We start from the raw sequence: 27,605 nt of genomic DNA on the forward strand, positions 1-27,605 counted from the left end.
AGAAAGAACCCAGGTGGAAAAAAGCCAACCAGTTGGCTTTTGAAACAAACATGCACAGTGTTTTCCCACCGCTTGAAAAACAGGTTTATGGAGAGAACCTGATTTTGAAAGAATGAAAAACCTATGGTTTTTTTTTTTTTTTTAAAGATTTTATTTATTTCTTCGACAGAGAGAGCACAGGCAGGCAGAGTGGCAGGCAGAGGGAGAAGCAGGCTCTCTGCTGAGCAGGGAGCCAGACGTGGGGCTTGATCCCATGAGCCTGGGATCACAACCCAAGCCGAAGGCAGTCGCTTAACCGACTGAGCCACCCAGGTGCCCCTGGCTTTTTGTTTTAAACAGCAAAAGAATTGAAAAAAGAAGTGATCTTTACAAGTATGAGTTTATTCTTTAAGTTTTTACACACCCACAAATAGTGCTTTTATTGCAGCTCTATCCAGGAGCCAAAAACAATGTAAAATATGTACTTGTATCACACATGTAACACTTAGAGGAGATAGAAGGAAACAGTATGAATTTTAAAGATTAGTTTTTCAATGATTCAGTGAGCATATGGAAATTGAGGATAATTACAGAAATAGCTAGTGAACTCTAAAATAAAAACAAATTATATAAAAATAAAAGGGCAAAAACCATCTCATTTAAAAAATGAAAACAAAAAACAGTGGCTTATCACGTCTCTGCTAGTTAGTAACCTAATGAAAATGAAAAGGAGTCAAGTATTATCTTTTCCATATTTAAAACAAAGTGGTTCTATCCTTTTCACAAATAGGCAGCTGTAGGTCTGAAATGGAAGCCGGGATTTGGGGTTCTGAACACCTCAAATATTTTACTGCCCTGTGTTAATGGATTCTTCTTTGTAACACTAAGAAATTTAAGTTTGCTTGGAGACGAAAAAAAACAAGAACTGGATGAGCAGTTAAATCAAACGGGATTTAGTTACTGGGACAGTAACAAACGGCACCAAATCAGAACACACAAAGAGCTTAGTTTGAGGGCAAGCATGTTAAATATAAAGACCAAAGAAGAGGACCATTTGAGATCTTTATAACAACCAAGTATTTGGCCAAATAGCCTAGGTTTGGCAAGTACAAGGGTAATGAGTTAGTGAGTTAATGAGAAGCTAGATTCAAATTAGCTCCAACTTGATTTACAAATTAACAATACAACATCATTTTTTTCTATCCTTTTCATGCAGAAGAAAATATAAAGCATATTCCTACTGCTAGTGTGAACTTCTGGTGTTCCTTGCCATATTTTTGGTTAGATTTTTAAAGATAAGTGGTAGCAGATGTTTGTTATTAATGTGACCAATACATTAAATTTCCAAAGAATAGAATTAGATTTAATACTAGGTTATTACTCACAATGACTCAGCATAAATAGCAGAGACCCCACAAATGTCCCCAGCCCTGGGACCACAGAGGACAATTTAGTGACCATTAAATGAAAATGAATTACAAAAAATGCTATTTCCAGAATGTCTTTTTCCCCCACTACCTTCATTTGGGTTTTTAAAAAAGTATACCTCATACTTTCTTTGTTTCAACATCATTTTAAATAAGCTTCTAACATTGTTTCAATCTTCAGTTTTCCCTGAAATATATCAAATTTTAAAAAACTTCCAAAATTTGCTATTAATTGATTTCAGATGTTTCTTTTGAGAGTAAAACTACTTTTGTTAACTTCTGTAAAAAAAAAAAAAGTCAATACTATGCCATTTGCTAAGAGGGTGGCTGAGTCTTTTTTGTTGTCATTTTTTAAAGCATTTTAGGTAGTAATCCAGTGTTCATATAATGGAACTAAAGTTCCTATAAGGAGATAATGAATTTGGAACATTAACGATGTAATTAGACCTTTAAGTGAAAGTCACAAAGAAATCTTATAAAAATGACTTTGTGTGTTAAACTATGTCAATACAATGTCACTTGATTTTGTTCAACAACTGGTCAAGTCAGAGAAAGGGAATGAAAATAATCAAGCTACTGTGACTGAAACTAGTCTGACTCAAGGGGAAAAAAAAACACGTGTATGTTTTCAGCCTACCAGATCACTCTACATACACTCAATGCTAAAATACAAATTCTTCACAAATCACAACTCTATCTCAAATGTTCTTATATGTCCTATGTTGTTTTTTAAATTCTATCAAATTGATAGCTTTACAACAGAATTTCTTTTATTTAAAAAATACTTAAATCACTATCCCACAAAATGTTCAGAAACACAGGTAAGTATAGAAAGTCAATGTGCATATACGTTTATTATTATAATTATGGTTGTTAGCTGAATGAGAACAAATAACAGCTAAAAAGTTTTCAAATGACAGAAAAACACATTTGGGTAAGTTATGACACAATTTTTTGAGTATGTAGACAATAGAAATGTATTTTTTTTTTTGCACCAATTGCAAATGCAAAGTTGACGATAAAATCAGGGAGCTGAAAGGTCAAAAGGGGCCTTAAACATATTCACTATCTTTTAAATTTTAGACAAAGGAGCTGAGAATATAGAAAACACAAACAAACAAACCCAACATTTACACCATAACAGTCTTTTTTTTTTTTTTATGACTTCCAATTTTAACTCTTTTCTAAAAGCATTAGGGGCGCTGAGACCCTTATTGTAGATTATGTATCATCTCCTCTTTGGCTATGAGGTGTGTAGTTTTGTTAACTAGAGACATCAGTGAGTTCAGTTTCTGAGACCAGTCATTTAATAAATTATTTGGATCCTTGGGTCTCTGGAAGTTGATAATTCCTGCCAACCTGTCTACTTTAGCAAAGATGGTCTTGTTAACTACTAGATTTGAAAGAAAAGCTTCTGACTCCTGCAAGAGAGAAAGGCAATTGGATTAAGACAGGATAATTACAGACAATAAACTTTAAGGAAAGTATTTTCTAAACTCTTTACCTAAGAAAATGCAGGACTAAAATTCACTGTTCTAGTTAGCAACTGTTAACTTCCCGTAATAACATACCATTCTACTGTGAGTCTAGGAATGAACAGACTACGAGTCTACCCATATCAGGGTGGAGTCTGAATCAGCCTCCGTGCAAACTCAACACTGTTGATAACTGCAGACAGCCAGCCTGCTGCCAATGGCAATTTGGTCCACACTCTTGGTCTACAATGTTTCCCCCTAACCATTATACAGATAATGTTTCCAGAAATGCTGGGTTACCATATATGCTCTGCCACTGGTGACTACCTAGTCAAGAACAAGACACTCTACTTCTAAGGACGCTGGTACCCTTGTCCAGAAATGTTAAGTAGCTAACGCGCCAACCAAGGATCAAACCTTCGACCTCTAACATCCGTGATTCTTCTTTTTTAGCTAACCCGAAAAACTCTGTCTGGTGATAGAAATGGCTTCTGGATTACCTCACTTGACCCCGGCCTCTGTGGTGGTATACATGTCACCAACAGGAACGCATACCTGCTCCTCTAACAGGACCTGACCTCTCTCTGCAAGGGAAATGCAGTCAAGTCTCTCTCCCATTTTCTATGGCTCATTTCTGGGAACCTAGACGTATTCATTATAGAAATATATACCCTGCACTGCAGATGAATCGATGTAAAACTACCGTACTGAAGTGAAGATTTTAACTAGGACACATAATATTAATGTAACTATAAACTTGTTATTTAAGGTATTTTTTGGTATTCAAGATAGCCTGGAGAAACTCTGTCACCCAAACTTAAAATTAAATAATAAAACAAAACTGGTTTTCTCATTCAATTTTTACAAGTCAGCTGATATTCAAAGTGACTGGCTACAAACAACTCCAACTACTTACATCGACAGACAGGTCGAGAAGCTGAGCCATCCTCTGCATTGTTATCCTCGTGTAATACTTGGCCATTATTCTAATATTCTGGGGAGAGGACAGAGGGCATGAAGGACATACAACAGTCATCAGTAAGGCTAAAAACCCATTTGTTTTCATATCCAAATAGGTCTATTTTATTTTTTTCATATCCAAATAGGTTTAGTTAAAATGTCAGATTCAGAGCTTTTCTCTATAGCCCACCACTGGAGTGAAACTGGTTCTAAACTTCAGTAACAAAGCAAAATTTAGATATTTTGGTTTCTGCAGTTATTTGTAACTTATTCTGAATACTTTCCACAACTCTTTTTTTTTTTAAATTTTGTTTATTTTTGAGAGAGAGAGAATGACAGAGAGAGAACGAGAGGGGTGAGGGTCAGAGGGAGAAGCAGACTCCCCGCTGAGCAGGGAGCCCGATGCGGGACTCGATCCCAGGACTCCAGGATCATGACCTGAGCCGAAGGCAGTCGCTTAACCAACTGAGCCACCCAGGCGCCCCACAACTCTTTTTAAGTATATATAGTCAAGGGCACCTGAGTGGCTCAGTCGGTTAAGCATCTGCCTTTGGCTAAGGTCATGATCCCAGGGGCCTGGGATCAGCCCTGCATCAGGTTCCCTGATCAGCGGAGAGTCCGCTTCTCCCTCTGCCCACCCACCCCCACTCATTCTCACGCTCTTTCAGATACATAGAATCTTATGGAAAAAAATATATATAGTCAAGACGTAGGCTTATCTTAACTAAAATAGTGGTTAAAAACTGTAACTGTACTGGGACACCTGGGTGGCTCAGTGGGTTAAGTGTCTGCCTTTAGCTCAGGTTCAATTCTCCCTCTGCCTGTGTGCACTAGCTCTCTCTCTAATAAATAAATAAAACCTTAAAAAAAAACTGTAACTGTACTAAAAGGTTTTTGCTGAACTTTAGAATCTAAAGTTAAACTTTAATAATTATGACACAAAGGCTCAGATTCAAAATATGATTGACAGCATCTTAAGATACCACATTTTCATCATTATAACTACTTAAAGGTAAACTGAAATTAAATTTCCTTTTCACTGGGAACAGTTCCCTTTATTATTCTTTTTAAAAAAGGATTAATTTATTTTAGAGAGAGAGTGTGGGGGTGGGGGTAAGGATGGAGGGAGAGGGAGAATTTCAATCAGACTCCCTGTTGAGCTTGGAGCCCGAAGTGGGCCTCGAACCCACAACCCTGCGATCATGACCTGAGCCAAAATCAAGAGTGGGACGCTTAACTGAGCCACTGTTCCTCCCTTTATTATTCTCTATGTTATTAACAAAACAACAGCATTCATAGGAAGAATGGGGACCAGTGGGGAGAGAAAATGAACTGATCTTTGAAGAAGCTGTCCCTCCTCCCGCCTCTATTAGGGTCCATGGCCACACCAACTTCTTAGGAAGAAGGACAATCATTCTAGACCCCTTTTCCTTCATCCCTTAAATGTAATCAGCGACCAAATTCTATTGATTTTCTTTCTTAAAATAATTCCACCCTATCCATTCTTCAATCCCTCTGCTACTGCCTTGACGGACACCCACAAGGGGTGTTCACTCAGAAGTCTTCTCAACTCTATTCCTCTCTCTCCCCAAAATCCATCCTCCACGCTTACTGCCAGAGGGGTCTTTGTAAGATACAAGCCTCGTCACTGTCCTCTCAGGTCAAGGTTTCCACTACTGCAGTATATAAATTTCGTTAAGCTCCAGGCCCTTTCCCTATCTCCGACTTTCTTCCTCACTGAGCCCTGTTCCTGGAGGCGCTTCCGTTCCCTGCTGGCGTGTCTCCGCGTCCCTGCCAGACCATCCGCTCTGTCTGCTCACCGGGTACCCTTCTTACAAATCTTACCTCCTGGGTCAATTACTGTACATCTAGCCTGACCTTTCTCTTATTTTTTTTTTTTAAGATTTTATTTTTAAGTAATCTCCACATCCAACATACATAGGGCTTGGACTCACAACCCCGAGATGAAGAGTTGCATGCTCCACCAACTGGGCCAGCCAGGAGGCCCCTTTCAGGTAGAACCAATCAACTCTCTACTTATGCTCCACTCCACGTGATATCTATTTGTGCCCTAATATCTAGAATACTTTTATTTATAAATGCATCTTTCCCTATGACTTATTTTTAAGCTGTCTGAAGGTAGGGACCATGTCTTACTTTGCCACGTGTCCCAGCAACTTTGTACACTGTCTGGCACCTAGAAGGCTCACAATAAATGTTTGTTATGTGAATGAATGCTGAGATAATTCAATTTATAGTGACGCCAAGAAGATCAAAGATCAGGTTTAAGACTTGTTACCCATTCCCAAAACTATCAAGCAAGTATCAGAAAGAACGCCTTTCACCCACAACCATCCCCCACATTCTTAAGAAATTCTTTCTGGTTTATATGCTATAAAATTTTGGATTATTATTATTTTTTAAGATTTTATTTATTTGACAGAGAGACACAGCGGGACAGGGAACACGAGCAAGGGGAGTGGGAGAGGGAGAAGCAGGCTTCCCGCGGAGCGGGGAGCCCCATGCAGGGCTTGATCCCAGGACCCTGGGATCAGGACCTGAGCCGAAGGTAGATGCTTAACGACTGAGCCACCCAGGCGCCCCTTTTTAAGATTTTTAAGTAATCTCTATACCCAATGTGAGGCTCAAACTACAACCCCAAGATCAAGAGTCACATGCTTTACTGACTGAGCCAGCCAGGTGCCTCTAAAATTTTGAATTCTTGGGCGCCTGGGTGGCTCAGTTGGTTCAGCGACTGCCTTCGGCTCAGGTCATGATCCCGGAGTACCGGGATCGAGTCCCACATCGGGCTCCCTGCTCAGCGGGGAGTCTGCTTCTCCCTCTGACCTTACCCCCTCTCATGCGCTCTCTCTCTCTCTCATTCTCTCTCTCAAATAAACAAATAAATAAATAAAATCTTTAAAAAAAAAAAAATAAAATTTTGAATTCTTGAGAGGTCCCCTCAAAATAAGCATGCTAAAACACAGGCGTTTTGTTTTCTTTTTCTGAAAAGCCAAAAATGGGGAATAGGGCAGGGGGAAATAAGAGGGAGAAGATAAACTGGATATGGTTTTGGAAATACACAACAGACATTCGAACAACAAATTTACATCACTACTACATTGGGCATAGCAAAAAACCCCAAAAAACAAAAACCCTAAAGCAAAGAATTAAAGACATAACCTCCAAAAAAACCATATTTGACTATCAAACTTGAAAAATAAAAGTTTATACTCAAATTTGCCAAAGTTTACTTTCAGATTGGCATCTCTATCATGCCAGATTCTTACATGTTCAACAACTCGGTTCTTCAAGTCTTTCCACCTTCTTTCACCTTCCTCTGTAGAACCAAAAACATCAGTTGCCGGACTCTCAAGAGACCCTTTTCTTAATTCCATTCCATAGTCTTCAACAAGTGTGGACCAACGCATCAGCTCCATTGTGGTAAAAAGCTTTAAAAGATCCCTGTAAATTGTATAAAACTTAATATTCCAAATCTGTAAAAATTAAGTTTCAAGTACTATAACAGCAAATGTTCAAATATCGACAAAGACTGTACTTACAAATTTTTATTTGTAGAACAAAACATAAGTTGATCATTATTTATTTTACCTACTTTACTACCATTTTTTCCACACTAATTCTGAATGGAGCATTCCCCTACTTAACATTCTGCTCCCTCCTGCAATGTATTTTCCAGTCTCTGGAATAATTAATGTAAACTTACCAATGAGACAGATAAAAGAAAAACAGCTTTTAATAAATAAAAGCCCACTCTGCTTAGGAAGTGTATACTTCTGAAAATCACAAAGCCCCAAACTACTAAGACTAAACTTTATCACACGGTTAGTTAACCAAAAGCTGCTAAAGTGAGCTTGAAATGCAACTTCTATTTGATAAATGGCTTATTTATTTTTTAAAGTAGGCTCCACACCCAGCATGGAGCCCGACATGAAGCCCAAACTCACAACCCCAAGATCAAGACCTGAGCTGAGACCAAGAGCTGGATGCTTAACTGAGCCACCCAGACGCCCCATGATAAGTGGTTTGGAATGAAGTGTGTTATAACCTCATTAATTTCTTTTTTTTTTTTTTTAAGATTTTATTTATTTATTTGAGAGAGAGAGAATGAGAGATAGAGAGCATGAGAGGGAAGAAGGTTAGAGGGAGAAGCAGACTCCTGCTGAGCAGGGAGCCCGATGTGGGACTCGATCCTGGGACTCTAGGATCATGACCTGAGCCGAAGGCAGTCGCTTAACCAACTGAGCCACCCAGGCACCCTAACCTCATTAATTTCTAATGCAGCGTGAAAAAAACATTTCACTACTCTATGAACTCTAGTTTTATTCACCAATACAATCTATCAGCAACCAAATTACGCAGGTGGACACTTAGGTTAACCTATTTTCTTTCAAAATGGTGTTTCTGCTGAGATGTACACTACACTAGCTAAAAAAGTACTTACTTGTATTTAGGAATTTCTTCTAACTTCTTGTCACCACTTATTCGGTGAACCAAATCTGACTGTTCGTTGTCAAAAGGAGCCAAAATCACATAGAGGACGACACTTTTCAGAGCCTAAAAGTGTTGTATAACACAATCGATTATAAACAAGCTTAGAAACAAAGTGGAAACTCTGGCAGCAACTAAAAAATCATGGGAGAATTGTCTATATTCATGTCTGATATTATACTCAAGTCTTAGGGACTAAGCATACCACACCAAGCTGCCCTTTACAGTGGCTTCCTGTCACATTAAATTTCTCCGGAACAATTGCAGTAAATCTTTGCTAACTTGAATTACTACCTGGGCTGACATTTTTTGGTGCCAGATATATAAGGAAAAAGTTCTTGTAACAAGTTAGTATAAACACAGAATATACATATAAACCATCTGAAACAGTTTTTTTGTGAAATAATTTTCCAAAATAATACTAGGTCTTTTACCTATAACCTTTGTAGCAAGTGACCTGCTATACATATTTTATTTATTTATTTTTAAAGATTTTATTTATTTGTCAGAGAGAGCACAAGCAGGGGGAGCAGCAGGCTCCCTGCTGAGCAAGGAGCCCGATGGGGGACTCGATCCCAGGACCCTGGGATCATGACCTGACCCAAAGGCAGATGCCTAACTGACTGAGCCACCCAAGCATCATTCATTCATTCATTCATTCTCTACACCCAACATGGGGCTTGAAAACTCATGACCCCAAGGATCAAGCGTCGCATGCTCTACCGATTGAGCCAGCCAGGCACTCCTGCTATACATATTTAAGATTTTTGGGGGGGGGGGGCGCCTGGCTGGCTCAGTCGGTTAAGCATCTGCCTTTGGCTCGGGTCATGATCCCAGGGTCCTGGGATTGAGCCCCACATCAGGCTCCCTGCTCAGCAGGGAGTCTGCTCCTCCCTCTGCCCCTTCCCCTGCTTGTGTTCTCTCCCTCAAATAAATAAAATCTTAAAAAAATATATTTAAAAGAAGTTTTTTTTTTTTAAATTTATTTATGTGACAGAGAGAGTACAAGCAGGGGGAGCAGCAGAGGGAGAGGGAGAAGCAGGCACCCCATTGAGCAAGGAGTCTGACACGGGGCTCAATCCCAGGGCCCCCCGAATCATGACCTGAGACAAAGGGAGATGGCTTAACTGACTGAGCCACCCAGGTGTCCCTATTTTTAAAAGATTTTATTTATCTATTTATTATTTATTTAGAGCATGCTCGCCTGTGCGCAAGCACAGGAGTTGGGGGAGGGGAAGAGGGAGAGAAAGAATCTCAAGCAGATCCCAAGCTGAGTGCAGAGCCTGATTGTGGGGCTTGATCTCACGACCCTGAAATCATGACCTGAGCCGAAATCAAGAGTAGGACTACTTACCCGACTGAGCTGCCCACATGCCCCACTTTTAAACAGTAAGGCTACATTCTTCAAAAGTGATAATTTAGAATATTGTCACAATTCATTTGAATCAGTAAAGATAAACTGAATTATCAACACACTGAACAGAAAGCAGCACCACACAACCACATATAATTACTGAAGTTAAAATCATTTCAAAATAAAAAATGCAAATTCTTCCTAGTAAGTATCAATGTCAAGTATAAGAATATATTCTCACCTGTTGCCACTTTTCACTTTCTGCCTGTATACAGGGAGTATCATATATTGCTCTGTAGTGCTTACAAATAGACAAATAAGATCCCTCATGTTGATCCAGCTGAATCATTAAGTTATAATATTTCAATTTTAATTTCTGAAAAAAAAAAGTTGATAAAATAAATTGGGGCTTATGGGTTTTTTCCAAACACTTCTAAAGTAAACTTGCAGTAAGAAACATGCTTACCTCTGTATTTTCTTCCTGGAAAAATTTGGTGTTAATTTTCTTGCTGATGATTTGTGTACGAATGTAATCCTTCACAGCTAGGCAGAGCCTCATTTGCTCCAAGATAAACTCCACTCTCTCCTTCTTTTCCATTGACCCGTAGGTTTCCACCTAGCAAAGTAAGACCCCAAATAAATTTATACTTGGTAATTTCTAAAAATTGCAAAATTAAATGTATGAAAATATTCACACTTGTCAAATAATAAGAACCTTCTCGCACACTGGGAGAGTGCTGATGATATAGAAAGGTAGTTTCCTCCAGGAAATTACAATTAAAAAAATTATATAGGAAAGTCGATATTTTTTTGTTCTGGCATAAAAAGTTCTGTGAATTTTAGGGGTGCCTGGGTGGCTCAGATGGTTAAGCATCTGCCTTCAGCTCGGGTCATGATCCCAGCGTCCTGGGATCCAGCCCCACATCGGGCTCCCTGCTCAGCGAGGAGCCTGCTTCTCCCTCTCCTTCTGCCTGCTGGTTCCCCTGCTTGTACACTCTCTGTCAAAAAATAAATAAAATCTTTAAAAAAAAAAGTTCTGTGAATTTTAACATATGTACAGACTTGTGTCATCACAATCAAGATACAGAATAGTTCTATCACCCCAGAACAAACTCCCTCATTTGCCCCTTCAGTCACATACTTCCCCGACTCAGAATGATCTGTTCTCCATCACTACAGACACGTCTTTTCAAGAATGTCAAACACAGAATGTAATCTCTTGAGACTATCTTTTGTTCACTCAGTAGATTCATTTAAGTTGTTATGTATATCAATAGTTCATTCATTTTTTTTAAATATTTATTTGAGAGAAAGAGAAATAGCACAAGCCAGGGAGAGAGTCAGAGTGAGGAGGAGGAGCAGACTCCCCCCTGAGCAGGGAGCTGACGCGGGGTGCGACCCCAGGACCCTGGGATCCTGACATGAGCCGGAGCAGACGCTTAACCGACCGAGCCACCCAGGCGCCCCAGAAATTACAATTCTAAACACGAAAAAAGATGTCACTTGCAGGCTTTTTTTTTTTTTTTAAAGATTTTATTTATTTGAGAGAGAGAATGAGAGAGAGAGAGCACGAGAGGGAAGAGGGTCAGAGGGAGAAGCAGACTCCCCGCTGGGCAAGGAGCCCAATGTGGGACTCGATCCTGGGACTCCAGGATCATGACCTGAGCTGAAGGCAGTCGCTTAACCAACTGAGCCACCCAGGCGCCCTGCAGGCTTTCTATTTATATTAACAAAAAATTACAGAAGAAAGAGGTGCTTGTCTTTTTAAAGTTCAGATAACAAGGCTGGTATGACTCCTAACAGATATAGAATGTAGCTTTACAGTAAATATACAACACATACAATATAGAAAATCAATTATGACAAATACTATGAAAAACTTTTTTTTTAAGATTTTATTTATTTATTTGACAGAGAGAGACACAGCGAGAGAGGGAACACAAGCAGGGGGAGTGGGAGAGGGAGAAGCAGGCTTCCGGCCAAGCAGGGAGCCCGATGCAGGGCTCGATCCCAGGACCCTCGGATCATGACCTGAGCCAAGGCAGACGCTTAACGACTGAGCCACCCAGGCGCCCCACTATGAAAAACATTTTTAATTTAATATTTGGCATAGACATACTGCAAATGAATTTATAAAACGTAGAATGGTAAAGTGGACTGAAGTAAAGCTATTTCATTACTATTATTAGGCCTGAAAAAAGTTTTTATTTCATGATCTTTGTAATTTTTTGTTAAGGAAAATAAAACCTATACAATGAGCCATCAATGTTTCATTTATGTATCTTCACCCACTCTCCATGTGTCAATTACTTTGAAGCAAATTTCAGACAACGTGTCATATATTTCAATATGTCTCTAAAAGATAAACTTTGAAAAGTTATCTAAAAATTCCTTATATCACCAAATACCCAGTCAGTCCCCAATATCTATCTTATTTATTTTAATTAAATCAGAACCGAAATAAGGCTCATACTTTGCAGCTGGTAGAGCAGTTTCTTATGGCTCTTTTTTTCTTGCCATTTATTTGTTGACAAAATCAAGCCAATCATCCTATAGTTTCCTAGAGTCTAAATTATGCTGATTGCATCCCTGTGGTATCATTTAATAGGCTCCTCTGTCCCTAGTATATCCTGTAAACTGGTAGTTAAACCTAGAAGCTTTATATAACTGAGGTGAATTTTTTTTTGGCAAGAATATTTCAGAGGATGTTGAATCACGAGGCACACAATCCTCCTGGTTGAAAACAGAGTTTGAAGGCAAAGCTATGGAGACAGTAGAAAGATCAGCAGTTGCCAGGGGTTGGGACGGGGAGGAGAGAGGAACAGGCAGACCACAGAGAATTTTTAGGGCAGTGAAATTATTTTATACGATACTACGTTGATGAACACAGATCATTATGCATTTCTCAAAATCTGCAGAACATACGATACGAAGAGTGAAACTTAATGCAAACTATAGACTTCAGGTGACCACATGTCGATGTAGGTTCATCAACCCTAACTAATGTACCACTCTGGTGGGAGATGTTGGTAGAACAGGAAGTTGTGCATATGTGTGCGTGTTGCAGGGGGAGGGCATCAGGCGGCACATGGGAACTCTTTCTGTACTTGCCGCTCAACTTTGTTGTGAACCTAAAACTGCTCTAAAAAATAAAGTCTTTTAATTAAAAAGAAGAAAAGAAGTCTGAAGCCAAACACAACTAGTATGAATCTGAACTCCACCACTTCTTGGCAATGACTTATTAGGCACATTACTTAATCCCTTTGAGTTTGGGTTTCCTTGGCAGAAAAATGGGGATAAAAATAGTATTGTATATGAACACTGAAGAAGATAAAATGTATAGAGAACACAGGACATGGTTAAAAAAAAACAATAAAAACAATGCATAGCACACAAGATCCCCTCAGTGTTATTTTTTCCCTTCCTTTAGCTAAAATGGCACATGGCTGAAGCAATTTAACTTAATGTGGAAAACTTGATGGACCAAAATTATAAGGAAAATTTTGAGTGAGTGCGTCTATGGCTTTTCTCAGATTTCTTAGTCCATTGATGTCTCATTTTAAGATCTCTCTTAAATTTGTCCTGAAACATGGCAAATTATGAGGCAATTTTTCTTTGTTAAAACAATTTAGCCTAGAAATTGACCATCAATCAAATATTCATTTAGAATGAAGCTAATGATTAACAGCAAATCCCTAAGGCATACATAGTACCTGAATTACTAATTTAAGTTCTAAAGAGAATGAACATTTTCAAAAAGCACAAAATCAAGACTAATGCATCAATTCTAACTTTTCTTCAAAACTTTTTTTAGCAGTTAGTCAGAACCCTAATTACATAATTTTCAGACACCTGAATATCAACCTTACGCTCCCCTGTACTCACTTTTAGTCCTGGTAGTTTTGAAAAAGTGATAAGGTGTCAAAATAAGCTATTCCCACAAGAAATACTGCTGACTAAACATAAAGATTTTCACATTCTAAATACAACTCCTTACCTGTAACTCCTGTAAAATGGAGGCGGCCTCTTTCACGTCACCGTTTTGCTCTTTTATAGTTGCTAACGTTTTCGTCAGTCGAGCACGCTCAATTTCAACATAAATCTACAAATATGAGAAATTTATATTATCAAAATTCCCATGGAAATGTGTTAACATTTTAAAGATAGAGTTGAACTATTATTCAAACTAAGCCTAACAGTATTTATCCTGCAGTTATTGTGCACCTTATTCTCCATGTACAAATATAGCTGTGTGATATTTTACATTTCACAATCACGAAATTTTTTTTAATTTATTCATTTCAGAGACAGAAAGAGAGGGTGTGCGTGAGCACATACATGCCCACGCATGCATGCCCAGGGAGGAGGGGGAGAGGGAGAGAGAGAATCTAGAGCAGACTCCCTGCTGAATGAGCCTGACTCAGGGCTCGATCTCACGACCCTGAGATCATGGCCTGAGTCAAAATCAAGAGTTGGACATGACCAACTGAGCCACCGAGGCACCCCACAATCACATAATTTTTAAGAAAAGGTCTCTATGAAACATAATCCATATTTTGTAGCTTTGCCTCAAGAGCCTAAATATGAAATCATTGTGTTTAATGAATAACAGAACCATAAGCTACATTAAATAGTACAGAAAATAGAACAGTGCCTTTAAAAGAATTATTTGAGGGGTGCCTGGCTGGCTCAGTCAGTAGCGCATGTGACTCTTGATTTTGGGGTCATAAGTTCAAGACCCACATTGGGTGTAGAGCTTATTTAAAAAAAAAAAATAAAAATATTTGATCTTGTTAAAGTTATCAGCGTTTTTTGCAGATATAAGTAATGTTAGTGGATTTATAATTTCCAACAAATTAAACATCAAAAATATAACTATAGCCTAATGGAATCTAGGGAACTAATTTTTATGCTGCTTAGGCTTGCTTATCCCTTTAGCCTTTGTTCTGCAGCAACCCCTTTCCCCACTCCACCCCCAAAACCTTAATTTCTAAGAATAACAAACTACTTTCACTTTCCTAAACGTCCCATGTGTTTCTTTCTTTTTTTTTAAGGATTTATTTATTTCAGAAAAAGCGCGGGCACAAGCGGAGGTGGGGTGCGGGGAGGGACAGAGGGAGAGAGAGAGAATCTCAAGCAGACCCCTGGTCAGCACGGAGCCCAACATGGGGCTGGATCTCATGATTCTGAGATTGTGACCTGAGCCGAAATTAAGAGTCAAGACACAGCACCGTGACTATTTTTATGACGGATCTCTCTGAGGAGGTAAAGAACAGTGTTTCAGGGTTGCAGGTTCAAGCCCCATGTTGGGTGTAGAGATTACTTAAAAAAAATAAAATCTTGGGGTGCCTGGGTGGCTCAGTTGGGTGAGCATATGACTTGATTTTGGCTCAAGTCATGACCTCAGGGTCATGAGACTGAGCCCCATGTTGAGCTCCACATTTGGTGGGGAGTGTGCTCAAGATTCTCTCTTCCTTGCCACCCCCCCAACCCCACACGCTCTCTCTAAAATAAATAAATCTTAAAAAAATAAAAATCTTTGAAAAAATTTTACTGAAGTGACAAAGACCTAATAAATATAACCTAAGTTTTTATCCTCAGATGACAAAAATCTGTCTAGAAAAAAAAATATATTTACCTCAGTCACCATTTCATACTTGTCCTTTTTAGAGAAACATGAAATTAGGAGAAAGAAGGGATCAAAAGAAATACAAATGGATTCTGGCAGGACAGTGAAATTTTGAAAATTAAACTTACACCGTGACTACGCTATTCTTCTTTTTTTTTTTTTTAAAGTAAGCTGTACACCCAACATGGGGCTTGAACTCAAACTCCAAGATCAAGAGTCAAGTTGCCCTACTAAGAGCCAGCCGGGCAGTTAAAATATTAATAATTAAATAATTATAATAATAATAAATATAATAATTAAAATAATAAAACTATTATGTTAAATAGTAGTGAAACCTTAGCTATCCCAAGCATAGATTTCTCAAGCAGATCTAGGCTGGGGTGAAGAATTAGCTTTATGTTGGATTCATTGTTACTGCATGTAAATTTGGGGTAAGATCACTAATTCCTAGAAAAATCTGGATATATCAAGACTGCCATTCGGGGGCGCCTGGGTGGCTCAGTTGGTTGGGCGACTGCCTTCGGCTCAGGTCATGATCCTGGAGTCCCAGGATCGAGTCCCGCATCGGGCTCCCTGCTCAGCGGGGAGTCTGCTTCTCCCTCTGACCCTCTTCCCTCTCGTGCTCTCTCTCTCATTCTCTCTCAAAAAAAAAAACAAAAAAAACACACAAACAAAAAAAAGACTGCCACTAGGGTGCTCGGGTGGCTCAGTCGTTAAGCGTCAGCCTTTTGGCTCAGGTCAGGATCCCAGGGTCCTGGGATTGAGCCCCGCATCGGGCTCCCTGCTCAGTGGGAAGCCTGCTTCTCCCTCTCCCACTCCCCCTGTGTTCCCTCTCTTGCTGCGTCTCTCTGTCAAATAGATAAATAAAATCTTAAAACAAAAAAAAAAGACTGCCACTATTTAAATATATTCATTTGGGGGTGCCTGGCTGGCTCAGTCGGAAGAACATGTGACTCATGATCTCCAGGTCATTAGTTCGAGCCCCACGGTGGGTGCAGAGATTACTTAAAAATAAAGTCTTTAAAAAAAAAAAAAAATATATATATATATATATATATATATAAAAAAATACATTCATTTATATATGCAAAGATACTAGAAGGAAATGTATAAAGATAATGATTGCATGAAGGTGATAATCTTTTTGCCATCTTAAAAAATATATACATACCTATTGATATAATGTCTACATAAGAATCTCTGAATACAGAAAAGACAGGACTTTCCACTGTGAGTTACGCCAATGGAAAACTTACCTTTCCTTCTGTAACCATTCGTAGGGTATCAATTAATCGAAGTTTGATTGGAAGGTCTGTGATTTCCTCAACGTAAGTACAGCACTGTTGAACCATTTTTGCAACAGCCTATAATAATAACCATTCATAAGTAAGATTCATTCCTCATACAGTTAAAAAGGAAGTATTTCATTGATGGAAGAGCTATGTTCAAATCTAGTCTTCCCAAGCAATTCTAGAAATGGAAATGCCTATTAAAAAACATAAGGAGGGTGCCTGGGTGGCTCTGTTGTTAAGCATCTGCCTTCGGCTCAGGTCATGATCCCAGGGTCCTGGGATCAAGTCCCACATCGGGCTCCCTGCTCGGCGGGAGGCCTGCTTCTCCCTCTCCCACTCCCCCTGCTTGTGTTCCCTCTCGCTGTCTCTGTCTCTGTCAAATAAATAAATAAAATCTTAAAAAAAAAAAAAAAAAACATAAGGAGCGGGGCGCCTGGGTGGCTCAGTCTCCACTGTCAAATAACTTTGACAGGGAGAGAGGCAGTGAGACAGGGAACACAAGCAGGGGGAGTGGGAGAGGGAGAAGCAGTCTTCCTGCCAAGCAGGAAGTCCGATGTGGGGCTCAATCCCAGGACCCCAGGATCATGACCTGAGCCAAAGGTGGACGCTTAATGACTGAGCCACCCAGGCACCCCAATAAATAGAATCTTAAAACAAAACAAAAAAAACATAAGGAGTGCTTGGCTGACTTAGTTGGTAGAGCATGAAACTCTTGATCTCAGGGTTGTGAGTTTAAGCCCCACGCTGGGTGTAGAGCTTGCTTAAAAAAAAAAAAAAAACACTTCATGGGGCACCTGGGTGGCTCAGCTGTTAAGCAACTGACTTTGGCTCAGGTCATGATCCCAGGGTCCTGGGATCGAGCTCCGCGTCGGGCTCCCTGCTCCACGGGAAGCCTGCTTCTCCCTCTACCTCTCCCCTTGCTTGTGCTCTCTGTCAAATAAATAAATAAAATCTTAAAAAGAATTTTTTTCCCCAAATGTCTCTGATAGGAGGTGCCTGGGTGGCTCAGTCATTAAGCGTCTGCCTTCGGCTCAGGTCATGATCCCGGGGTCCTGGGATCGAGCCCCGCACTGGGCTCCCTGCTGCTCTTCAGGGAGCCTGCTTTTGCCCCTCCCCCCGCTCATGCTTTGTCTCTCTCTCTCAAATAAATAAAATCTTTAAAAAAAAAAAGTCTCTGATAGCTAAGAAGTACTGAACACCTAGTAATAAACTCAAAAAGGTTAGAAAAACCTCAGATGAAAGACTTTACCCCTCTCCACTACAAACAGTGAAGTGATTACACGAAAAGGGGTGTTTGAGGATGTCTATTAGAAGGCTTCCTAGATGGGGCACCTGGGTGGCTTAGTTGGTTCAGTGTCTGCCTTCAGCTCAGGTCATGATCTCAGGGTCCTGGGATCGAGCCCCGCCTCAGGCTCCCTGCCCAGCAGGGAGTATGCTTCTTTGTCTCTCCGCTTATGGTCTCTGTGTCCCTCAAATCAATAAATAAAATCGCAACTACTTTTTGGAGTCAAGCAAAAAAGCATAGAAGTTGCAAAAGACAAAAGGGGGAAGAAAGAGAAAAGAAAAGCAGAGTTCAGCAGTGGCTGTGAACACGACAAAGCCATAGCCAGCAAATACTGGGACTGAAGAAAAGAGTCAGTGGCAGAGGCAGAGCTTAAGTAGTTCCATTCCCTGGGTAGGGAGGAGAAGCCGCAGTCACCCATACTCCCCTCAATAAAATATGACATTGATGGTCACGTATCCCCTGCCCAGGTTCCTCACCTCTAGTTCTAACATTCTATCATCTAGGTCAGGGGTCAGCAAAACATTTTGGTAAATTTTGATAAATATTTACATAGTAAATATTTTAAACTCTGTGGGCCATAGGGTCTCTGGGACAAGTATTCAACTCTGCCTTTGTAAGTACAAAGCTGCCAGACAATGTATAACGAAAGGTGGCTATGTACAAAAACTTTATTTACAAAGCTAGCAGGTGGGATTTGGTCGTGGCCTGTAGTCTGCAACCTCTAATACAGACTCTAAACAGCATTATCAATTATCATAATCATTGAGAATAATAATTCGGACTCTTTGTCATCAAGACAATGCATATTTTTTTAAGATAGTAGAAAAGTAAACAGAATACCTTCTGTCAATTATACCTCAATCAAGCTGGAAAAAAAAAATCCCATGGTATATCCTGCAAACATTTTCTTGAAAAACAATATCATGTAGCTCAGGTTGAACTTCTAATTATCTGAAAAATTGGCTGTTCAGAGACACAGGAGTTCCAGAGAGCGAAGGTTTTATTATAAAATAGAACTCTCTTTTTTAAAAAATTTTTATTTATTTTTTTAAAGATTTTATTTATTTATTCATAAGAGACACAGAGAGAGAGAGGCAGAGGGAGAAGCAGGCTCCCCGCTGAGCAGGGAGCCCGATGCGGGACTTGATCCTAGGACCCTGGGATCATGACCTGAGGTGAAGGCAAACGCTTAACCATCTGAGCCACCCAGGCGCCCAAAATAGCACTCTTTCAATAAGTGCAAGGCTCTGGGACACCTTGTATCTCAAAAACTGATCCCTCTAACACTAATTATAACCATGATTTCTAGAAGGGCATACAACTTAGTAATTCTAAAAGCTGTGCAAAAACTACATTAACAGAAATCAGATGGGGTACAAGAAAAACAAAACAAAACAATTACATCAATATTCTAATGGTAAGTGAACATCCTGCTGTTCCTTGAAAAAAATACAGGTCATTAGGTAAGTCATGGCTGGAGTGAGGCTTACCCCCTGGGCTCAAGTGACAGACAGTGAATTAGAAACCATTAATTTTAAGCAATCTAGAAAAGGTTATTTTAAGAAAATCATTACTTTCTAAGTCTGGTAGAGCAAAAAGAAAAGTTCTAGGTAAAAAGTAATTATGGGAAAAGGAGAGGCATATTTTGTGTCCTTAAGCACTTTCCAGAGCTAAGGAGACATGTCACAGCGAAAAGAGGAGCCCCACTGCAGCTGTGGTCATGCCATTAGCCAGTTGCAAGACTGGTTCAAACTCTTCTTCCTCCAGCAAGCCTCCCTGACAAACCTAATCAAAACCCTCTCTTCCTCCTTTCTTGTCTCCTACTGCCACTCATTGTTCTATGTCATTCACTATATATCGCTGTGTAACTTTTTTTTTTAAGATTTATTTATTTTTTAGAGAGAGAGCGGGCTGTGGGAGGAGCAGAGGCAGAGGGACAAGCAGACTCCGCGCTGAGTGCAGAGCCTGACACAGGGTTCTATCCCATGACCCCGAGATCATGACCTGGGCCGAAATCCAGAGTCAGCCACTCAACCGATGCACCACCAAGGGGCCCCTATGTGTGTAACTTTAAAAAAAAAACAAATCACCTTGCTTCAAATGTAGTACTGTTACTTGTGATTTATACTGTGCACTGAACTAAAGGTTACCTGGCACATTTCTTCACATTCCAAGAGTCTTACATATAAATGTCAGTTTCTCAATCAGAAAAACAACAGAGTTAAACAGTCCCTTTTATTAGCTCTAAAATGTTATGACTCTATTAATAAACTGTATTTTTGGATATGTGCTTTGAATGGCACTTGTACTATTAAAACACATATTTTTGTTTACTTTAACCCAGGTTGCCTCAAGACAAATAAATAAGCAACCCTTTCCAAATTGTCCTACAGAAACAAATCTCTTAGAAAATCAGAGGAAGGGGCGCCTGGGTGGCTCAGTCATTAAGCGTCTGCCTACTGCTCAGATCATGATCCCAGGGTCCTGGGATTGAGCCCCACATCGGGCTCCCTGCTCCGCGGGAAGCCTGCTTCTCCCTCTCCCACTCCCCCTGCTTGTGCTCCCTCTCTCGCTTTGTCTCTGTCAAATAAATAAATAAAATCTTAAAAAAAAAAAGAAAACCAGAGGAAGACAATGGTTCATCTATGCCAGTCTCTCAACCAACTCTATGATGGTCTCTCACACCACAGAACTGAGCAGGAAAAGGCATATTTAAATGAATTTCATTCATATATACTAGTCTGCCTCAAATCTATATTAATTTTTTTGATTTTTTTTTAAGATTTTATTTATTTATTTGACAGAGAGAGAGAGACAGTGAGAGAGGGAACACAAGCAGGGGGGAGTGGGAGAGGGAGCAGCAGGCTTCCCGCTGAGCAGGGAGCCCAATGTGGGGCTTGATCCCAGGAACCCAGGCTCATGACCTGAGCCGAAGGCAGACACTTAACGACTGAGCCACCCAGGCGCCCCTTTTTTAAATCTTATTTTTAAGTAATCTCTACACCCAACGTGGGGCTCAAACTCACAACCCCAAGAGAGAGGGAGGGAGATTGAGACAGCACGAATTATATGTAAACTTATCTAAAAAAAAAAAGAGAAAAAAATCTGTTTTTTGTAAAAAGTAATTTAACCCACTCTAACACTAGGTTCACTTTAGCAGTGAACTAATTAATAAGACAAAGATTTCAACAAGAACACCATATTTCTGTTTTTGGTTCCACTATTACCCTGTTTTATGATGTTAATACATTTGAAAGCAAAAAATAAAAACCTGGAACTACTCAGGGAACAGCATTTTAAAGATGAGATATAAATGACAAGTGGAATCTACTTGTACAGAGAATCATTTAAATAACTCAAATAGAATGGGGGTGCCCGGCTGGCTCAGTCAGTGAGCATGTGACTCTTGATGTCGGGGTCATAGGTTTGAGCCCCATGTTGGACACAGAGTTTACTAAAAAACAACAACCACAACAACAACTCAAGCAAAAAACAGGGAAAACAGAAAAGAAAATCTAGTTTCCCCAAAACACCAAATGAGAACGTAAGTCTTTAAACAAAATTAGTCAAAATAATGTCTGAAAAATGGCCTCAAAACAAGTTAAATATTAAATGTTTAATAAAACACATGACTATATAAATTACAGATTATCAATTTGATGGATTATAACACAATCATTTAAAATAATAAACATGAGGGCACCTGGGTGGCTCAGTCATTTAGTATCTGCCTTCGGCTCTGGTAGTGATCCCAAGGTCCTGGGATCAAGTCCCGCATCAGGCTCCCTGCTCAGCAGGAAGCCTGCTTCTCCCTCTCCCACTCCCCCTGCTTGTGTTCCCTCTCTTGTTGTCTCTGTCAAATAAATAAGTAAATCTTAAAAAAAAAATAAAGAAATGAATAAATAAATAAAATAAAATAATAAACATGAGGGGGTGCCTGGGTAGCTCAGACAGTTAAGCGTGCAGCTCCTGATTTGGGCTCAGGTCATGATCTCAGGGTTGTGAGATCCACCAGGCTCTGCGCTCAGCAGGAAGTCTGCTTGAGATTCTCTCGCTCCCTCCCCCTCCCCCATCCTCCCCACATGCTAGGGCGTGTGTGCATGCTCTCTCTCTCTTAAATAAATCTTAAAAAATAAACATGAAGACATGGAGCTACATGTACAGAGAACAAAGCTGCACTCAGCACAATTTTGTAAAAATATGCAAATATATAAAAACCAGAAGAAAAAAACATAAAAACAGCTGACATAAAAATATGGACATAATTTTTAAAAACTGTCTAGAATGTAATGCTGATTTAACAGTAAATTTAAAACAGATTCATAGAACGGTTTTCTAAAGTCCCAATTTAAATGCAAATGTAGTCATGAACTCACTTGTTTTAACTGACTCCGTCTTTTTGACAAAAGCATAATATTTTCATTAAGTAAATCCCATTCTTTAGCCTCATAGCACATCTTCACTACTGCAACTAAGATGCGGGATGTAGACACCATATCAGAAGCCTGTAAGAATGAAAATATACTGAAGTTAATGGAGCACAGTTAAATGAAATTAATGACAATTGAGGTTTTCACTATAATCTACTCACAGTGCGGGTCTGTTTCTCCAAAGAGAGAAGGGTTTCAATGACTTCTTGAAGTCTTCCTTCCTAAAACAAAAGATAAAAATGAAGAATGAAAACACTACCACCAACACAAAACCAAACAAACTAGTTTATTTTTTTATTTTTTTTAAAGATTTTATTTATTTATTTGAGAGAGAGAGAATGAGAGAGAGCACGAGAGGGAAGAGGGTCAGAGGGAGAAGCAGACTCCCCGCGGAGCAGGGAGCCCGATGCGGGACTCGATCCCGGGACTCCGGGATCATGACCTGAGCCGAAGGCAGTCGCTCAACCAACTGAGCCACCCAGGCGCCCCCAAACAAACTAGTTTAAAACGAGATGTTTCTGACACAGAAAAGAAAAGAAATCCATTTTAGAGGAAAAGGGCCACCCCCACTACTACTGCTATTTGGTTTTCTCCTCTTGGTAGTGCTTGCTTTTCCTGTGAACTCCCTGAGTCAGTGGTTCCTAAAGTAGGGCCCACAAGCTGTTTTTAATAGTTCAAAAAGCCTAAGAGAAACTGAATATAGAACAATGATTTAATACCTGAAAAAAAGTCATTTTGGATTCTAAATGAGCAACTCAGTGTGGTAACCTGATTATCTTATTCTGAACTGAGACTCTAAGTGGCACTCACAAGTGTCTTTGAAGAATAAAAATAGAAAAAATAAATGATTTATGAAGTCACCATAACAAATACTTTAAAACATGAAATTTCGAGGAAAAATATAAAGGATGTTTGGTGGTGAAAAGACAAGAAACCCTGGTTTAATTTTTCAATGACTTTTTTTTTTTTTTTTTTTTTTTAAAGTAAGCTCTATGCCCAGAGTGGGGCTTGAACTCACAACCTTGAGATCAAGAGTTGCATGCTCTGCCAACTGAGCCAGCCCGGAGCCCCTAATTCTTCAATGACTTTTAAAGTAAATTATAATTGCGCTTAAAGGAAATGAAGACCACCTGAGAATATCCATAATAGTATGCCAAAGGTCACACTTTTAAGCAGATACTGATCCAAATGGAATACCCTTTTTTGTCAACTGACAATAACCTCTATCTCTCTTATGCAAAAACAAAATATTTTTTCTGGGACGCACGTTAGGAAATGGGAAAAACAAAATCCAAATGATATAAACCTAAATGATAATATCAGGACTAAAATAAGCTATCCTATTAAGAAGCACACATTGTGGGGCGCCTGGGTGGCTCAGTCAGTTGAGCGTCTGTCTGCCTTTGGCTTGGGTCATGATCTCGGGGTCCTGGGATTGTTCTCTCACTCTCAGTCTCTCTCAAATAAATAAAATCTAAGGAAAAAAAAAAAAACCCAAACCAAAACAAACTACATTGTGATAAAAACAAAACCAGCCCACAGCAAAAAAAAAAAAAAAATTGGAAGTACTTAAGATACTGGTATTAATAACAGTGAATGAATTAGAAGTGATGAGGAGGGTTTTATTTTGAAATTGGCTTTCTAACTATAAATGAAATTACTATTTTTTATTTACTTTTTTAAAAAGATTTCATTCTTAAGTATCTCTACACCCAACGTGGGGCTCAAACGCACAACCCCAAGATCAAGAGCCACATGCACCACCAAGTGAACCAGCCAGGTGCCCTGAAACTTATTTTATTTTAATGACATGCATGGATAGTACATGAGTACTACTTTTTTATTGATGAAAGAAACAGTTTTTGAATTAAGGATACAAATAATGTTTTAACTTTTCAAAATACTCTTTCCATATTTTCCAAGATAACGTTTAAACTATGAATTTTCTATGGAGCAAAGAATGTGTACTGTACAGCCATTATTTGAACTTACTATAATTAAATCTGAAACATGATTACTAGCATTGTAACAATGTTTCCTATGCAAAGGGGGAGTATCAGTTCTGCAAATTCTATAGATTCATGTGTATCATGAATGCTGACTAAATGTCCATCAGAGGAAAACAAAGAACAAATCCATAAATTCTTCAAAGTTAAAGGCTAATAAATCATAAAAGATCAAAGAATCTTAGAACTGTAAAGACTGCTGAAGATTATTTAATCCGATCACCTCATTTTAGACTATAAAAAGACTAAGGACCAAACAGCTCAGCCACAAAACTTATCAGCAGAACCAGAACCCAGGGCTCTTGCCTCCTGGCCCAATGTTCCCTCCATGACACCAAACTGTAATTAGTTTAAATCACACCTTTGCTTCCATCTAAGTAATTTCCATTAGGGAAATGGTTACTATCTGGCAACAAATGTAGTGTAAAAATAGTTAAAATGCAAAATCTGTTCATTAATGGTCATCTGTCATTTTTGCAATTACTATTAGTCATCTGACTATAATCAACAGGGTATAGTTTATGGTATTTTAATTCAGAAGTTTGTTTTTTTTTTAAGATTTTATTTATTTGAAAGACAAAGTGAGAGATCAGAGGGAGAGGGAGAGCCCAATGCGGGGCTCAATCCCAGGACCCTGGGATCATGACCTGAGTGGAAGGCAGACGCTTCACTGACTGAGCCACCTGGGTGCCCCCAGAGTATGGGTTTTAAAGAGTTGCACTCTACATGTGAAGGAATCACATAGCACTTTAGAGCCATAGGCTCTAGGTATCAACAGAACATTAGCGGTCACCTTCTCAGGAAGGCATTTTTTTTTTTTTAAGATTTTATTTATTTATTTGACAAGAGAGAGAGAGACAGAGAGAGAGGGAACACAGCAGGGGGAGTGGGAGAGGGAGAAGCAGGCTTCCCATGGAGCAGGGAGCCTGATGCGGGGCTTGATCCCAGGACCCTGGAATCATGACCTGAGCCAAAGGCAGATGCTTAATGACTGAGCCACCCAGGTGCCCCTCAGGAAGGCATTCTTAAATAACTCCCCATAGTCAGTGGGTTAGTCAGCACTTCCTTCTTTAACTCACAAGCCCCCTGACTTTCTGCTTTATAATGACTCCAAACTCTTTTCTATTTTAACACTGTCTTCCTAGTCTCACTAGAATGTAAATTCTGTAAGAAAAGGGACTGCGTGCGTCTATACTGTTCACCACTGTAGCTCACTCTGCACCTGGCAAAGCACATCATGTTGCTTCTGTAGATATGATGGTACATCCCTTTATACCTTGAACCAGTTATTAACATGCATGTCTTGCCTCCTAAGTGGTCTCTAAGTTCCTTCAGGGCTGGACCACGTTTGATCGTTTCCCACGCACCAACTTGTACACAGTATGCACTGACAATGACCAGAACTATCAGATGACCTTAAGGGCTCTGAATTCCTGATTCTCACTGTCACACTACGTAGGATGTGACAAGTTACATGGCTGGCAATTCAGCGATTTGAGGGACGCTACCATCAACTTCATTAAATACAACTCCCAATTATCTAAACATCCCATTTTTTTCTCCCACGCTTCCATGTTCAAGGCTATGGCTAGCCATCTTCCTCCTTTCTTTCCTATCTTCACACAGTTCTTGAAATTCCACCTCCTCGATCCTGCTTTTCAACTCAGAGGAACGAGATGGTCGGAGCTATCAAAACCAACTCGTCAGAACATGTGACTTTTGTGACTCATTTTTCTCAACAAAATAATCTTTGTAAATGAAGTAAATGACTAAGGAGTTTGTTCAACATCAATACATGTTGGGTATCTGCAAATTCCGTATGTTTGTGTCCTTTAACTCCTAAATGGATCCAATCTTTTAATGATTTGTTAAACAACCTAAGAAAAAGACCAACAGCTGAAATTTAATGCCAATCCAATGCTTTCACAGGACCTATGTCTTAAAGGCGGGGGGGTCTCTTTGTCCAAGCTGCTAACAGTCAATAAACTGTTTTACATTTCACCTCCTCTTTATTTTTGATATTAACCTTGAGAAGATGCTGCAGCTAATCAAATGAAAAGACAAGAAGAACCACCAAAGGATATATTCAATTTAAGAATGGAAATAATCTCCAAATATCCACGTACCAAATATACCATAATCAAGAAGGGTGGTGGTGATCCTCTGTGTATCAGGAAGTGCTCTGTACTACATAGTTACAGTTCAGAAAAGGCCCTCTTTGGATTAAAACAAGGGTGAAGCACTAACCATTACCAAGAACTAGTATCACTCTTACTATCTCACCAACCTCAAATACCAATCACAGAGGCATCAGAATGTAATGGTTAAAAACAAAGGCTCTGGGGCGCCTGGGTGGCTCAGATGGTTAGGCGTCTGCCTTCGGCTCAGGTCATGATCCCAGAGTCCTGGGATCGAGTCCCGCATCAGGCTCCCTGCTCCTTGGGAGCCTGCTTCTCCCTCTGCCTCTCTCTCTCTGTCTGTCATGAATAAATAAAAATCTTAAAAAAAAAACAACAAAAAAAGGCTCTGCAAACCAGACTACTTGGGTCTAAATGCCAAGTCTTAACACTGTATTACCTCAGGCAAGACACTTACCTTCTCTGACCCTTAATTTTCTCTTCAGTGAAATAAGCATAATAACTCCTGCCCCACAGGGTTGCTGTAAGGATTAAAACAATACCGGGGCACCTGGGTGGCTCAGTCATTAAGCGTCTGCCTTCCAGCTCAGGTCATGATCCCAGAGTCCTGGGATCAAACCCCACATCAGGCTCCCTGCTCAGTGGGGAGCCTGCTTCTCTCTCTCTCCCTCTGCCCCTACCCCCCCAACCGCTTGTGCGCACTCTAATAAATTAAATATTTTTTTAAAAGTACACATCAATAAATATTAGTGACTGGTGTTACTTGTTGAATGTGACATGAGTGTTGGGATACAAAAACATAGGTCATTGTAGGAGATTCAAATGGCCTAGATTTGGCAATTTTACCACTCACATCTAGACTTCAGTTTGCCTTTTGAAGGTTTCTGCTATCTGTGCTTTTCTCACTGGGTACATTCTTATTTTCTATACACATAAATTTTGTCTTTCACATTAAAAATAAAAAATGACTGGGGCGCCTGTGTGGCTCAGTCGTTAAGCGTCTGCCTTCGGCTCAGGTCAAGCCCCACATCGGGCTCCCTGCTCGGCGGGAAGCCTGCCTCTCCCTCTCCTACTCCCCCTGCTTGTGTTCCCTCTCTCGCTGTGTCTCTCTCTGTCAA

At 39.7% G+C, this 27,605-nt stretch overlaps 1 protein-coding gene across 1 annotated transcript in view; it reads right to left on the reverse strand.

The window, feature by feature from the left end:
• Nucleotides 1-360: 360 nt before the first annotated feature.
• PSMD12 (proteasome 26S subunit, non-ATPase 12) overlaps nucleotides 361-27,605 on the reverse strand; it is a 30,478-nt gene continuing 3,233 nt past the window's right edge. The window contains exons 2-11 of the mRNA XM_028087537.1: nucleotides 22,505-22,564; nucleotides 22,290-22,418; nucleotides 16,593-16,700; nucleotides 13,705-13,809; nucleotides 10,174-10,323; nucleotides 9,949-10,083; nucleotides 8,307-8,419; nucleotides 7,132-7,306; nucleotides 3,798-3,875; nucleotides 361-2,827 (exon numbers count right to left, since the gene is read on the reverse strand). Coding sequence (XP_027943338.1) covers nucleotides 2,618-2,827; nucleotides 3,798-3,875; nucleotides 7,132-7,306; nucleotides 8,307-8,419; nucleotides 9,949-10,083; nucleotides 10,174-10,323; nucleotides 13,705-13,809; nucleotides 16,593-16,700; nucleotides 22,290-22,418; nucleotides 22,505-22,564 — 1,263 coding nt within the window. The 3' untranslated portion in view covers nucleotides 361-2,617. The remainder of the gene's footprint in view (nucleotides 2,828-3,797; nucleotides 3,876-7,131; nucleotides 7,307-8,306; nucleotides 8,420-9,948; nucleotides 10,084-10,173; nucleotides 10,324-13,704; nucleotides 13,810-16,592; nucleotides 16,701-22,289; nucleotides 22,419-22,504; nucleotides 22,565-27,605) is intronic.

Source organism: Eumetopias jubatus, unplaced genomic scaffold (genome assembly GCF_037043125.1).
Source record: "Eumetopias jubatus isolate StellerSeaLion01/CBP00866 unplaced genomic scaffold, mEumJub1_p1.0 scaffold_10, whole genome shotgun sequence".
In the NCBI taxonomy this organism is placed as follows: domain Eukaryota; kingdom Metazoa; phylum Chordata; class Mammalia; order Carnivora; family Otariidae; genus Eumetopias; species Eumetopias jubatus.